This window comes from Dermacentor variabilis, chromosome 2, assembly GCF_050947875.1.
Source record: "Dermacentor variabilis isolate Ectoservices chromosome 2, ASM5094787v1, whole genome shotgun sequence".
NCBI lineage: Eukaryota > Metazoa > Arthropoda > Arachnida > Ixodida > Ixodidae > Dermacentor > Dermacentor variabilis.
In genome coordinates this window covers 30,681,280-30,697,672 of record NC_134569.1, presented here as the reverse complement: position 1 = coordinate 30,697,672, position 16,393 = coordinate 30,681,280, and the positions used below count along the sequence as shown (strand labels likewise).

Here is a 16,393-nt window from a genome sequence, read left to right as displayed (position 1 = left end):
ACTGCTAAAGCATGGTTTCTAACCCTGCTGCTCTTGATTGGGGCAGGAATGAAGTTCTTTTTCAGCACAGCACTAGCCTTATCCACATACACAGGCTCTGGAACCACCACAAACGACCCTTCTTTATCAGACTGTAGTAGCCACAACTTTGATGACGCTAAAAAGTCCACCAGTGGCTTTAGGTTCATTGATATGCGTGGCCTACCTGAAGCACTCTAAAAAATATGGCCCGTTTGTGTACACAGGTACTGAGAAAGATTGAAAAAATTTCTAGCCATAGCCCTCTTGTTTGCCACGTAAGCCACATGTCACAGTTTGTTCCTTGCATGTGCGGTGTTTGTGAATTCCCTTTCTCCTGCGGCTGTGTTTATGTCGGTCAGACTGAATGCTGTATTAATATCCGTCTAAAAGGACATGTTAAGAATAAGTCATCTGACGAGCATTCCCACGTAGCAAAACATTGCAGGGATTGTGAAAAGGAGATGAAGGTGTGCCTTCCGTTACTGGAAAAAACAAAAATTTTATTCCGTTATAGGGGTCGTCGTACACAGGAGCTATTCGAGGCATATGTTACAGTAAAAAAGAAAGCGCGTGTATGCGTTAGCGACCCCTCCAGTGTGCTTGCTTATTGTGAGGTGCAATTTCTGGATGCAGGATTGCAACAGCAGCGATTTTGGATGGCCTATCAGCATGATGACGCCATTTTGATCATTGTATATATATTTCATCTTTCACCCAATAAAATTCAGTTGTGAGCTTGTGCGCTGTTTGGATCGCACCGCTGGTACGATCTGTTGGGAACTCGGCGCTGACGCCCGTGGTTGTACCTGGGTCGCAAGCCCCAAGGGTAGCGTTGGCCTGGCGGCCTGGGGTACAACTGGAAGCATCCGAAGGTCCCGGCAAAGCATGAGTCGACTGGTAACAACAAAACAACTTGTTTATTTTAACATCGCAAAGAGTTGGCGGTCAGGTTGACCGAAGTAGAGAGACGGGAGAGCACTTCACTCAACAGAAGAAATCGGAGCCCTCCCTTTGGCGTCCGGGGGCAGCTGTTTTTATACTCTCGCAGTTGAGGGCAAGAAGGAACCCCTCAAAAGACGAGCACGTGAATGTACAATGGGCTAATGGTGACGCACACTGTCGTAGCGCTGCCGTAGCACCATGTCGAGCACGATCTCGTAGCACCCTGTCGTAGCGCTGCCGTAGCACCATGTCGAGCACGATCTCGTAGCACCCTGTCGTAGCGCTGCCGGCCGGGCACAATGACTGTAATGAGAGGATGATCCCTGCTTTCGCATCGCCTGGTTCGGGCACAATGACTGGAATGAGAGGGTGATCCTTTGCGGTCGCATCGCCGCAGTCGCGCCTGGAAACACCTGCCGATGAGCGTTGCGGCGACGACGATCGGGCCAAAATGTCTGCCGCCCCGCCGCAGTCGCGCCGGCAAAACCACGTGTCGCAGGCGAAACGCAACAGACCGCCCCGCCGGGGGAAGGAGATCCCGATGGACAGGGGACTGCATCCGCTGTCCGGAGGGATGTCGCTCGATGATGCTCATAACCGAAGTCGGGCGTCCCTCGACGTTTCTTGAGCGCAGCGCACAGAGAAGGCCTCGTTCTCTCGTTCAGGTTCGCACGGGACACTGCAAAGTGACTTCGGGAGAGTTCACATTTTTGTTCTCGTTCCCGGCAAGCGTTAGAACTACGCTGAAACTCAACCGCTCAGTCAGCAAGCACGGCACAACCCTCACTAAGCCCTGCCAGGCTCTTTCCCCTTTTTATACCACTGCCTAGTTCCTTACAGTAGTCTAGCATCACTCAGAACGCGTCCACAAATTGAAAAATTGCACTAGAAAGCCTATCATCACTTTGAAACACTAAACAAAAGCAATATGTTAAAAAAAATCCTGCCTCAGGAAGAAAAACATCAGTAACAAACAATTTTGAGGCTGATTCCTACGTTAGGGGCTTCGACTTAAGCCATCGGCGTTACCGTTGAGACTCCCCTTTTTGTAACGCACCTCAAAGGAATATTGTTGTAAAGCGAGGCTCCAGCGCAGGAGGCGGCCATTTTTGGGAGAGATGGTCTGCAGCCATTGGAGAGGGCAGTGATCCGTCTCAATGATAAACCTTGAGCCGGCTAGATAGCATGACAATTTCTGAACGGCCCACACGAGACACGCACACTCTTTCTCGGTGGCGCTATACGCCTGCTCACGACTGGTCAGCTTACGACTAGCATACAGGACGGGGTGTTCTACTTCTCCATTTTCCCGTTGGCACAGTACAACGCCCATGCCTCGCTCACTAGCATCGCACTGAACAACGAACCCTTTTGTATAGTCTGGCGATCGTAGCACAGGCTGGCTTGTTAGGGCACTCTTTAGGGCGCTAAAAGCTCTTTCCTTTGTCTCGTCCCAGACGACTGTTTGAGGCTCTGTTTTTCTTAGAGCATCCGTCAGGGGAGCCGCGATATCAGAGTACCTGGGAATGTACCTCTGATAGTAGCCGGCGACACCTAAGAACGACCGAATATCGGTCTTCGTGCGTGGTTGCGGAAAGTCTCGCACAGCGGCCACTTTTATCTCAGAGGGGCGGCGACGACCCTGACCAATCACGTGACCGAGGTAGACAACCTCGGCCTGTGCTAACTGGCACTTAGGAGCCTTTACTGTCAAGCCCGCTTCGCGCAGGCGGGTTAGCACTGCCCGCAAGTGTGCCATATGCTCAGACCAGGATGCGGAGAATATCGCTACGTCGTCTAGATACGGTAAAGCGAATTCTTGCTGTCCCCGCAACACTTTATCCATGAGGCTTGAAAAACAGTATGGCGCGTTCTTCAAACCAAAACTCAACACTTTAGGACGGAATGTTCCCATTGGTGAAATGAACGCCGCATACCTACTAGCCTCTTCTGTAAGTGGAACCTGCCAATAACCCCTGACAAGATCTAGGGTGGAAATAAACTGAGCGCTACTAACTTTCTCAAGGCGCTCCTCGATGTTAGGGATCGGATAAATTTGATCCTTAGTGATGGAATTAAGCCTGCGGTAGTCGACGCAAGGACGAGGTTCCTTGCCCGGTACCTCAACTAAAATCAAAGGGGAGGTATAATCACTTTCACCTGCCTCAATAACACCGAGCTGTAGCATTTTCTTTACCTCAGCCTCCATAATATCGCTCTGGCGGGGTGACACCCGATACGCCTTGGATCGTACTGGCTCTGTGGAGGTAAGTTCTATATCATGAGTAAGTACAGAAGTCCTACCAGGCCTCTCAGAGAACAGACCTTGAAACTCTTGTAATAGCTGGTGTAGTTCGGTTTTCTACTCGGGCGACAGCGGTGCTTTACTGATAAGGTCACTAATGACTTGACCGGTGTCTTCCCTGTTCGTCACTGAGCCTAGTCCCGGAAGCTCGACCGGAAGCTCTTCAGGAACGTTTACCATCATGCACACCACTGCTTCCCTTTGTCTATAAGGTTTGAGCAGATTACAGTGGTAAACTTGCTGTGCTTTCCGCTTTCCTGGCAGACTTACCACGTAGTTAACGTCCGACAGTTTCTGAACAATTCGTGCTGGGCCCTCCCACTGCACGTCTAGTTTGTTGTTTAGCGATGTGCGCAATATCATGACCTCATCGCCAACCTCAAAACGACGGGCCCTGGCTGTCCGATCATAATAAACCTTGGCCCTCTGCTGGGCCTTTGTCATTGCTTCACCTGACAACTCCTGTGCCCTTCTTAAGCGTTCGAGGAGCTTAAGCACGTACTCCACCACGACTGGGTCGTCGCCCCTACCTTCCCACGATTCTCGAAGCATGCGAAGCGGAGATCGAAGCGAGCGACCGTACACCAGTTCAGCTGGCGAAAACCCCGTAGCCGCATGCGGCGCGGTTCTTAACGCAAACATCACCCCAGGCAGACACAGCTCCCAGTCAGTTTGATGTTCAAAACACAACGCTCTCAACACGCGCTTCATGACGGAGTGGAGCTTCTCAACGGAATTCGACTGTGGGTGGTACACTGAGCTGTGTAGCAGCTTTACCCCACACCTTTCGAGAAAAGTTGTCGTCAAAGCGCTAGTAAACACCGTGCCCTGATCTGATTGAATTTCTGCAGGAAAACCAACTCGCGCAAATATGGACAGTAGTGCATTAACTATCTCAACTGAGCTGAGTTCTTTAAGCGGCACTGCTTCAGGGAACTTTGTCGCTGGGCAGATCACAGTCAAAATGTGTCTGTACCCCGTGGCTGTTACCGGCAGAGGTCCCACTGTATCAATAACGAGCCGTCTAAAAGGCTCCGTTATGATAGGTACCAATTTCAACGGCGCCCTCGATTTGTCCCCTGGTTTGCCCACCCGCTGACAAGTGTCACATGTCCTCACGAAATGGTCTGCGTCCCGAAAACACCCTGGCCAATAGTACTCTTGCAAGAGACGGTCCTTAGTTTTCTTAACTCCAAGGTGTCCGGACCACGAACCCCCGTGTGACAAGCGCAACAGATCCTGACGATAGCATTGAGGCACGATCAGCTGATCGAACTCCACTCCTCTGCGGTCTAGATACTTCCGGTACAGGACTCCACCTCTTTCCACAAAACGCGCAGTTTTCCTGGCGATACCTTCTTTGACATTGCAGCGCACGTTTTCCAGGCTGCCATCCTTTTTTTGCTCGGCTATCAAAGCCGACCGGCTGACTTTTAGCAACCTATCAAGTCCGTCTGACGTAGGCGCGATGAGCAAATCAGTAGATAGCTCTTTTAACTTTCCCGTGTCGGGCGTTTCCTCTCCAGTATCTGGCGCCTTTAACGTTACAGACTCAAGTTTATTCAGTTCGGGCGTGCTCGGAATATCAGCTTGCTGCGCCTCTGACCCTTTTTCGTTGTTTGATAACGTCGGCCCCGCAACTACCGCCTTTGCAGCGAGCTCCCGAACCTTCGATCTGGTTAAGGCCTGAACACTAGCTTCACCAAACAAAAGCCCCTTCTCGCGCAGGAGGTGATCGGACCTGTTTGAAAATAGGTACGGGTACTGAGGGGGCAGCATAGATGACACTGCCGCCTCCGTCTCAAGCGCTCCGAAAGGTCCTTCAATAAGCACTTTTGCTACCGGCAGACACACGCTATGAGCTTCCACGGCTTGCTTGATCCATGCGCACTCGCCCGTGAACATATGGGGTTCTACGTAAGACGGGTGAACTACATCCATCGTAGCTGCGGAATCGCGAAGCACCCGGCACTCTTTCCCGTTCACGAGGAGGTCTCGCATGTAAGGCTCGAGAAGCTTCATGTTCTCGTCAGTGCTGCCTATTGAAAAAAACACAACTTTTGGTGTTGTTTCCGGACACTGCGCCGAAAAGTGACCCGGCTTCTGGCACGTATAACAAACGCGCGCTCGCCTCATCTCGAACCGCTTTCTGCGTTTGGCTGCCGCCGTCTCTTTACGTTTGGTCGGACTGCTTTCACTCGCATCCTCACTACGCGTGTCCCCCTTTAATCTCATGGGCGTGAACCTCGGCCTCTCAAACTTCGAGCCAAATTCACCCTTTTGACCGTCCTTAGCTCCGCGAGCCCGACGCGTCACAAACTCCTCGGCTAGCTCAGCGGCTTTAGCCACCGTACAAACGTCTGGCCTATCCAAGACCCAGTATCGCACGTTCTCCGGTAACCGACTATAAAACTGTTCTAGCCCGAAACACTGCAGAACTTTATCGTGGTCACCAAACGCTTTCTCTTCTTTGAGCCACTCCTGCATGTTCGACATAAGCCTATACGCAAACTCTGTATATGACTCACTTCTGCCTTTCTCATTTTCCCGAAACTTCCGACGGAACGCCTCCGCAGACAGCCGGTACTTTTTTAGCAGACTCGATTTTACTTTGTCGAAATCCTCTGCCTCCTCTCTATCCAAGCGAGCGACTACGTCGGCCGCCTCGCCGGGTAACAAAGTGAGCAAGCGCTGTGGCCACGTTTCCCGAGAGAACCCCTGCTTCTCGCACGTTCGCTCAAAGTTAACCAGGAACAAACCAATGTCCTCTCCAAGCTTAAACGGCCGCATCAGGTCAGTCATTTTGAACAATACTCGTTCTCCTGCACCGTGTGCCTGACTTCCATTACGAGCGCGTTCCATCTCTACCTCGAGACGCTTCATTTCCAAAGCGTGTTCGCGCTCTTCTTTTTCTTTCTGCTCTTTAAGTTCGCGCTCCTGTTTCTCTTTTTGCTCTTTAAGTTCGCGCTCCTGTTTCTCTTCTTGCTCTTTAAGTTCGCGCTCCTGCCTTTTTGACCTCTCCTCAATAGTCTCAAGGCATTCCGACAGCTCGTCATCCTCAGCCTCTAACTCAAGAATAGCCTTTAGCAGTTCAGGTTTTCTGAGTTTGTCCGAGACATCCAGACCCAACTCTCTTGCAAGCTCCAACAATTTCGGTTTGCGCAACGACTTCAAATCCATGGCTGCTCTGAATGCTGCTTTCTCTACTGCTTACTATTGTCTTGCCGCAAACTAACCCGGCAGCAACGACAACCACAATTACCAGCTCTGTTTCTGACACTAACAAAAGCCTGGCAAAGCTCAGAAGAAGAAAGTCCCGCACTCACCAAACCTCGCAGCCAAGAGTCCAGCGCAGTCGTTCCGCTGCAGGCAACCAGTCATCACACAGGGCTCGTTGCACTGCTCCCGGATCGTCGATGAGCTGCTCAGCATACAGTCAACTGCATCTCTTCGCTGCTGGCCTCCGTTGTCGCGATCTCACCGCTGGCAGACAGTTGTTTGAAGTCGGAGGCGATCTCACCGCTGCCAACCAGATGTTTGGATCGCACCGCTGGTACGATCTGTTGGGAACTCGGCGCTGACGCCCGTGGTTGTACCTGGGTCGCAAGCCCCAAGGGTAGCGTTGGCCTGGCGGCCTGGGGTACAACTGGAAGCATCCGAAGGTCCCGGCAAAGCATGAGTCGACTGGTAACAACAAAACAACTTGTTTATTTTAACATCGCAAAGAGTTGGCGGTCAGGTTGACCGAAGTAGAGAGACGGGAGAGCACTTCACTCAACAGAAGAAATCGGAGCCCTCCCTTTGGCGTCCGGGGGCAGCTGTTTTTATACTCTCGCAGTTGAGGGCAAGAAGGAACCCCTCAAAAGACGAGCACGTGAATGTACAATGGGCTAATGGTGACGCACACTGTCGTAGCGCTGCCGTAGCACCATGTCGAGCACGATCTCGTAGCACCCTGTCGTAGCGCTGCCGTAGCACCATGTCGAGCACGATCTCGTAGCACCCTGTCGTAGCGCTGCCGGCCGGGCACAATGACTGTAATGAGAGGATGATCCCTGCTTTCGCATCGCCTGGTTCGGGCACAATGACTGGAATGAGAGGGTGATCCTTTGCGGTCGCATCGCCGCAGTCGCGCCTGGAAACACCTGCCGATGAGCGTTGCGGCGACGACGATTGGGCCAAAATGTCTGCCGCCCCGCCGCAGTCGCGCCGGCAAAACCACGTGTCGCAGGCGAAACGCAACAGCGCGTCCTGTCTTTTTCTACTTCTGCTGTCCGTGTGTCTTGGTGCAGTAACCCCAGTTTTACAAAATGAACTTCCACCAACTAGCTCAACTTGCCACTCTACATTCATCGCCTTCATTGTAATGTGTGAGTGCAGCAGCCACATGTTGCTGATGCACTCGTTGCCTTTTCAGAGGAGCGGGTACTGAGTGCATCTAGGGTAGTGCTAGAAGACATTAAAGCTTACTACGACACGATCATGTGTTGATTCAATATCTTTTTACGTCAATTTTATCCCTTGGCTTTCCCTCCTACTTCTTTCCTTTCTCCATACAAAAAATGCCACTGAGGCCCCTTAGGGTGCCAGATGACAAACAATGAGAAACTAGCACTTGAAGAAGTGCCCACAATCAGTTTGTCCAGGATGGAAATTACCCACATAACAAACACACAAGCCAGGCGTCATTTTGTTCAAAACACGAAGTTGAAGAAGCGGATCAGTCAAAGTTATGATCAGATTTTGACAATGGCCCCTTGATTTCAATGTTCTGATGAGAACTTCATTTTGTAATTGATAAACAGGTTCGAAAAAGAAAATAATTTAAGCTGCTCGCAGCACCAACACCAATACAAACAAACAAACAAACAAACAAACAACTCAAGGAAGCACAGGTTTGAGCTCAAATAATGATAATAATTATTAATAAAAATTTCCCCAGGTTTAGTTTTTTGAAATCAAGCAGGACATATTAGAAACCATTTCAGTGACTAGACCTTCTCGTTTAGCACTTGTTCTTCCACAATGAATCCCTCGTGTGACAGGGATGTTACAACACATCCCTGATGTGTTGTAACAAGAATAGGGTAGCAAGGAAGGATGGCCAAAATAGAAAAAGCAACACCACTTCTTCTGGGACCACTGCTTTCTGGAATTCCCGCGTATGCTGCATTTCAAACAGCATTTATTTCTATATATAGTCAAACCCACTTATAACAATATTCAAGTGCCATGAAAATTCCATTGGTATAACCGATAAATGTTATAACCTGGTTGCATGAAAAAAATATCAAAATGGGGGGATGGCAGAGCTGATGTGAGAAAACTGTAATGGTGGGGAGGCCAGTGCCCCTCCCCACCACTTTTCTGCATCCGGATGCTGATTGTGTTCACTCATTTAACTGCTTCCTGGGCACTCCGATCATGTGTAACAAGCCGCGGCTGTCGGCGTTAAGCACTGCTATAACAACTGCAAAGAGGGGTCACGGGCAAACAATATGCAAGCTTCACCAAGGCATGCTTTGGTGTCCCCAAATGGCCCTTTTAAAAGATGCGAGAAGGTTGCCGTGACAGCCTGTAAGCTTGAGAAATTCAGAAGAAACCCTGAGGCGAGATCGCCACAAGCATCTCGCCACGTACTTCTCATTGGCTTGCACGAGAAAACCCTATGTACGTCAGCGTTGCATGCTTTACGCGAAGCTTGCTGACATCCTTTTCCAAGGCATCCAGGTGCTCCACATAGAGCAGCGGAAGGTTCATCAGGAAAATGAAGCCCTGGAGGGACTGAATCATCTGCCAGGCTTCCTGTAAGGACAACGTTGAGGCAGCCTGCCCTACCATGTCATCACTGCCACCATTGCCTTTACGACGATCGCGATGATTGCCTCATCGGTTAGAAGCACTTAGGTAGCTTCTATTCGCACTTTCCCAGCAGTGTGCTTTCTTTTCACCAGCAACGTCAGGCATGGCCAATGATCAGTGGGTGGATCAGCCATCTTCTGTTTCGGCGGCGAGTCAAATGAGGCTGACAAACCACGTGGCCAGGAACGATTTCGATGCACCTAACAAAGATGAACACGAGTGATTAAGCTGTTTGCACAACTGCTAGAATGAGGAGCCAGCGAGCAATCTGGGAGCAGTGCAGTTGGCACGGTCCATTCGTGTTTCGGAGGGGTGGAAGGGCGACGGGAGAAAGGTGCATGAAGAAAGCTGGAAAGTGAGCACGCGGCGGTTGTTGGGGAAGCGGGCCCTCATGCAGCGGCTTGAATTTCTCGTTTTCTATTTTCTTCTCAAGGATTTCGCATTGCACTACCTTTCGGCACAGACACCCAGCAGCTAGACTTTGTTGTTATAACCAATAACGATGAATAATGTGGCATCGGGGCATTGTAGTAAGTCGGTTATTTTACCATGGAAAACATACAAAAGTTGACAGTCAGCTTCTCATTGTTATAAGTGATATATTGTTAAAACCGGTATCATTATAAGTGGGTTCAACTGTAGGTACAGTCGCCAGCACAATGCAGGCAGACAACGGCAACATGTGAGGGATGGATTCGCTTTCATCAGAGTTTAGTACTTCAAGGAAACTCTGATGCTCTTTTAAAGGTGTGTTCTGTGGCTCTTGAAACTAAATCTTGTTCAGGCCGCCGTTTGAACAAAATAAAGCGGGTTTCAGAACTTCACCTCAGGCACATGCAAGTGAACGTGAGCCTTCTGGAGGAAATCATTCTTTGGATCCTTTTGCAACAGGAAGGCCTTGGCAAAGGAATAGGCAATGTTGGCACTCTCCTTCATCACTTCGCCGAGGTGACCCGTCAGCTGCAGTGAGCCCTCAAGTTTCTTCTCTCCACTGGATTCCAGCGGCCGTGGAACGGCCGTCTCTATGTATAATGTGGAGCCCCCTAGAAAAACAAGACATGCACACAAGTGTCAAGCATGCCCGAATATCTAGCAGACAAACATAAATGGCAAGCGATCCAGATGCGTCAATTTACACTATGCCCATGAAGCCTATAAAACAGCTGCTTATGTCTCTAAATGCAGTGAAATACAAGTTATTAGGAAACAAAAACTCACATGACATAATACAAGGTGGCTTCTAGAAAGGCTGTACAGAGGGATTGAGATCCCTGGATACCCTTGATACAACCACCAACATGCTTCTTTATTGGTAGGCTTCAAAGATTTTGTATGCCCCTGCCGACTCTCCACAACTACAAATTGACACTTGAGTAAAGTTTGAAGCCGACTAATGTTAAACACAAAGCACTGATCCTCAAATGCACAGAGAGCCACATTATGAAGATAAATGTTACAATGGGAATTACATTGCTCTAAGCAAGAAAGTGATACTCAAGCAGCAACATTTTGTTAGCACTGTAACAAGTATTGTATTTTCCACACTACACAATAAACGTATAAAAGTTGAATTTTCGTGGATTGCGAACTATCTATGGATGCTGACTATGTGTAATTTTATTGTTTAAGATTCAAGGCGTGTTTAATAAAAACAAGGCCAGACTGCAGCTGCAAAGTTTTTTTGTGCTAAATCCCATAATGAAATAATTGTCACTGTGCACGAGCAATATTCCCAGCTCATACTGGCAGCTTGTGATATGCAAGCAAAAAGTGAACAAATGCGCAGGGAAACTTGCGAAGTAAGAAGTGGGTTGTTCATTCATGGCACACCATCCTATATAAAGTTATTGTCAATGGTTTCATGAAGCTGGACCAAAAAATACTGCAAAAGAGATGTTGGATTCTGAAGGCAATGAAGACACTGACGAGCCATTTATCGAATCCAACATGCTTGACTTGTTTTGCTCTAACAAACCAAGGACAGTAATCTGACGAGTTTTAGATATGACTCCTATAAGCAGTCTAATAAAAGATCCAAGCTCTTACTGGTCAACAGTGACTGAATCAATGAACCATTTATTTGAAAGGATGGCTCATTAGCCTAAGGCTGACAATAAAAATTTTGATTACCTACTGTACACTGCTTTCAGAAATGCTAAAAGAAACTACTTCCTGTCAAAGTTCATCCTTGCAAACAACCTGAAAGAAACTTTTTATTTGAAGCCCTAATTGGGCCTTTGCAGATTATATTATACAAGTGGTGCAGACTACAGTCCAGAAAATACAGTTCAATTTCTCATGAGATTATCCAACCACATGTATAAGGAAGAGACAGCCTAACAACTCCTTCACAAGTAAGCTCCGCACTATATGAACGTAAAGTGAGAAAGGAACTGTTTTTATCCCAGCTCACCCATGGCTGTCCAGGCTAGTCCCATGACAACGCCAGGTGGTGTCTCCTCGTACATTCGATCGTGCGTAAATAATGGTTTCCCAACAAAATCGTTGAGGTTCTCCGGCTGCACTTCCACAACTTCACATTCTTTACTGACTATCTTGAAAGCAGCCTTGCGGAGTATCTGCACCAAAGTAGCAGTCAGAAAAAAAAAGTCACAAACAAAGCACTCTTGGACAGTTCAGATTGGAGGCAGTAAGGGGCTATGTTTCGCCTTGTCATACAACAGAAGGCTGCTGTTATCGTGCAATAGAGAAAAAGAATGAAAGCAGCTGCCTTGTCAATTATTCAAAGCTGTTATAAACAGATCAAAGTTCCAGGAGATCTGATGGCTGATCAATGAGCTTTAGAGCTATTATTCATTGGCTAACAAATAATTTTTCTTACGACAGAGACGGGTGGAGTTTCAGTCATTAACTCATCTTGCATGATACTGCTACATTAACACGATGGCATAAACAATACATCAGACAGTGTTTATGCAACAATGCATAAGCGGTAAAGCTCGCATATTTCAGCACCACATGTGCATTTGCTGCAATGCACTATATAAATTAACAACACTGTAGTCCTTAGCACTGAAACAGAACTTAGCTTTCCTTGTGGAAAAAAGACATGCTCTACCATTTCTCATGGAAGTAAGTAAAGAAACTGTTACGTCATAAAAGAAACGGGATTTATTTAATGAGCTTCAAGGCGAGCTTCAGATGGAACAAAACGTCTTTGTCTTCTTCATTCCCTCCACTCACACTTCTTCCACTCATGTAGCTACACTTACTGTAATAATATCTACGATGTTTACTCGAATTGTGTTGCTGCAGCTGCGTGTATAGGGAGACAGAAAAAGGAAATTGTTGAGCATGAATATACAAGGAAACCAGGTAGCAAGAGTGCAGCATTGAAAGTTATAATGACATCTGCAACCTCATGAGCCCATCTGAAGGGCTAGAAGGTAGTACAACCGTACTCACACACAAATGCATTTTCAGCCTCGTTTCTCTGCTGAGTATCTAAACACTGATATGTTCTTCCTCATCAATGTTATGATGACCATCAACTGCTTATCATGATCTGTTCATGATATAACAATTTTTCTTGGTTTGAAGAGTGTGGTAACACCTTTTTGCGTATGTTGTAAACCCGTCCCTTATGTAATACGTCTGTGCAGGATCTCTAAGGACATCAAGTGCAATGAAGCGAAGCCCTTGTTCTAGAAACAGCAAGCCAACAGACATCTAAAAGCAGACATCCATAACCATCTATAAGAGATAAGCCTAAGGGTTTCAGATGACTGCTTTACTCTAATGTTTCGGTTCCCACTGTCTTCTCTTCTTTTTGCATGCAATGCAAATTACTGAGCCAACATGGTTGGTGATAACCGACATAACGCTACCTTGCATAGTGCTACTATCTAAAACCTATACTGCAGCCAGATATGCCGAGTGCTCTAAAAGACCTCAGAAAATCTTCATTTAGCAATCAGTTTACATCAACAAGCAGATCAAACAGTAGACTAACAAGCGTAATATTAATAAAAATACTAGACTCGAACCTTGCTATAGCAAGACAAGATATAACGAAATAACGGATATAACAGATATAACAAAGTAAATCAAATTCCCCTTGAAATCACCATAATGATCCACGTATATTTAAAACAATGTTTAAACGATGTGAATTTGTCCTGTCAATGGATATAACGAATCAGATTCATCTCTGAGATAAATAAATACCCGACCATTGCGCACGAAGTACTTTATAGCACGCTGCACAGGCAGCCGCAGCTGTGCCTGGCCTCCCCGCTGCAATCTCAGGGGTCACGCTCAGGCCATGCATTCACTTCTCCCTCTCCATGCGGCGCACTGCGCAGGCTGGCTGGGCTTGGTATCCAAGATCGCATTGGCACCACTGCAACCTCAAAGGCCACCATTCGGTCGAGCCACACCGGCGTGGTGAAGTTCACTTGCCTACCTGATTAAACAGCGCAGTGCTGTGTTGTGTGTTACATGCTGTTCGACTGCGATGAGTCAAGTGGAAAGTGGACAAAAAAGACACTACAATGGAAAAGAATGCTGCTATCTAAAGGCTGTCACGTCAGGTGCTAAGAAGTCGCATGTTGCACACACTGACGATTCTTTTGTTGTTTTTTCAAATTTCATTGCATGCGCGGCCGTGTAGCAGTTCCGCAGGCTGCAAAGTCGTTTTATTTCCTTATGTACAATAGCGCACCCTATTGGGCATATATTGCAGTACATTGCAATACTAGATATAATGGAGTAATTTAGCCTCCCACTTCAACTTTGTTATAATGAGGTTCGAGTATAATATTGTTACGTTATAATATGTTATAATATTATTGTAACAATATATGAAAAACTAACCTTTTCAATATGTTTCTGCAGGTTTCGGACGCCGCTTTCCCGGCAGTAGTATTTGATCAGCCGCTGTAGGGATTCAGGCTTCACATCCACCTGATCATCAGCAATGCCAGAATGTTTCCTCGCTTGTGGAATCAGGTAACGCTGCACAGTAAAATAAAATCATTTTAACATATGAATAAGGCCTTTCAAGCAACAAATCTGCCAACCTACAATGAGAAAAAAAAAAAGAAAAAGAAATATGCTGACATACAAGCAGTATGACATGTGAAAAGTAAAAGAACCTCCCATTGTGAAGTCACTCAAACTGATGAGAGCCAAAGCAATGCCAGTCACTAAAAGTTCTTTGATTTGTGAGCCAAAGTCTCCCCATCAGTATCATAACTTTTCAAAATGCTGAACAGTGCAATCTGCCAGTCTGAGAAATTTGCTCAATGGTGTGGATTTCATGGGCAGAACATGTGGAAAATCTGGGCCTATTGGCGGCGAGCTCCACCATTGGAAAAGCTGGCGCCACCGTCGGCGTGATGTGGCCTGAGCGATCACGTGGACACAGTGGCCGCGTCGGCTGCTTCGGAAGCGCTGAAGCGAGCTGAAAACGAAAGTTTAAAGTCCCATCTGTGCCATGGTTCTGATTAAGTGATGAGGCTTTACCGCTTTGGGTGTCAACTTGACAACATCTGAAACTACTATAGTAGGCAGTGGCTGCCTTTGGAGGCGTGCAGCATGGTAGGCTACTGCTCGGTGCCGCAGTGCCGGATGTACGCAACGGAGCTTGGTGTCAGCCTTATTCACACGCAGCCGCAGGGCAAGGAGCTGCGTGAAGCTTGGCTGGCGAAATTGAGAACCGGCAGACAGCCATCGGCTATAACTCGGGTATGCAGCAAGCACACACGCGAGGACAATTTCTGCTACGGTGCCATGACTGCGTGATGTTCAGCGAGTCGCAGAAAACGTGCACTGAGACACTCGCCCGCGCTCGCTGTCCGGCTAATGTCAGGACGGTTTGGTCTATGAACTTGTTGATGCTAGATACTGGCAAGTTCACTGGAAGGAACGGAAAGGGGGCGGTAAGACGCACATTAAAGAAAGGCATGGCATATGGTAATGTTTGTGTTAAGAATTAATGCACTGTATTACAAGAAAGAAGCAGAGGGATATCGCACGCTGAGAAGACCGATAAACATACAGTGCGATGCAACTTGAGAAATAATATTGAAATGTCGAAGAATTAAGAAGACAAAAAAAGATTGAATCGTCGCGACGACGCATCACAGTCACCGTAGGCGTCAAAGTCTCTATAACGAAATTACTTTTGGGCAGTTCTGATAGCATCCATGCAACAATGGTTGCTAGTGTACTGTCAAATGCTCATATGCTGCAGATTTAAGCTCACGGCACACACCCACACACATGGTGCGAAAACGCGCTCACAGCGAGAGCAAAACATTGTGCGTGGACATGCATGCAGACGCGCAGTCAGTCGCTGCGAACCCGTGCGATCATTGCATTGAGGCTTCAAGGCATTGAGGTTGCGTTATGCCCCCATTTGTTTATACAGACAGCCTACTATAAGAACATATTTCAAATAGCTTGCTTTCAGCGTTTGCCTACCTTTCACGTAAGAAGCCGGTTCGGGAAACTCCTTCGTGGCGACCGCGCGTAGTGGCGTTCGCTGTACGTATTCGGTAAAGAGATAGCGTCTGTAAACGATCCTGTGCTTTAAGTTTGCCCAAGATTACTATATCGACAGTCAAAAACTTCCCTCGTTTTGAGAGTACCTACATAAATGTCCAGGAGGGCTGCCGCATGGTGTTTTTATTGAGCGCCGTAAGCGAAACCTATGAGGAGCGCGCCACGTGATCCCTCATACTACGCAAGGGAGGCGCTTCCGACAGATGGCGACACCGTAACTCCTCGCCCCCCCTACAATAGTGCCCTGCATTGTTTCGATGGCCCTCCACCTCCACAAGATATTCAGCTTCTTATTCATCTTCTTATTCATCTTCAACAAGCGTAGTTGGCCTGTTGGGCTCCTGCACATATAACCATAGGACTTAATGGCCGCTATGACATTCAACACCAGCTGCAGTTGTTCTTGTATTAAATAGCTATGTGACTAAAATGTGTAGTTCTTTTCATAAGACGTATGTATCACCAGCAGAAATTGAAACACAAACGAAAAAACAGCTGATCAGAATGCCCGTTCAGTGCAATTACATGAGAATGCAACCTTTTTATTGCTCTGTAGCCAGTTTCTAAGCATGGCATAGTCCGAAATCTATGTTTTGGAGTCTGAATTAACCCACTGTAACGAACTCAGGCAAGCCTGGAAACAAAACAATGCATTCAAGTTGTTTTCGACTTGTGCACGTTTGCTGATAGTAAATGTTAAGAGCTTTTGGGGATGATGGCTTGCAAAAATGCAGC

At 47.4% G+C, this 16,393-nt stretch overlaps 1 protein-coding gene across 2 annotated transcripts in view; it reads right to left on the bottom strand.

Moving 5' to 3' along the window:
• Window positions 1-16,393, bottom strand: part of LOC142571600 (lon protease homolog, mitochondrial-like) — a 46,571-nt gene that overhangs the window by 8,659 nt on the left and 21,519 nt on the right. For both annotated transcript variants that reach the window (XM_075680096.1, XM_075680098.1), the window contains exons 17-19: window positions 13,967-14,107; window positions 11,544-11,709; window positions 9,956-10,173 (exon numbers count right to left, since the gene is read on the bottom strand). In XM_075680096.1, coding sequence (XP_075536211.1) covers window positions 9,956-10,173; window positions 11,544-11,709; window positions 13,967-14,107 — 525 coding nt within the window. The remainder of the gene's footprint in view (window positions 1-9,955; window positions 10,174-11,543; window positions 11,710-13,966; window positions 14,108-16,393) is intronic.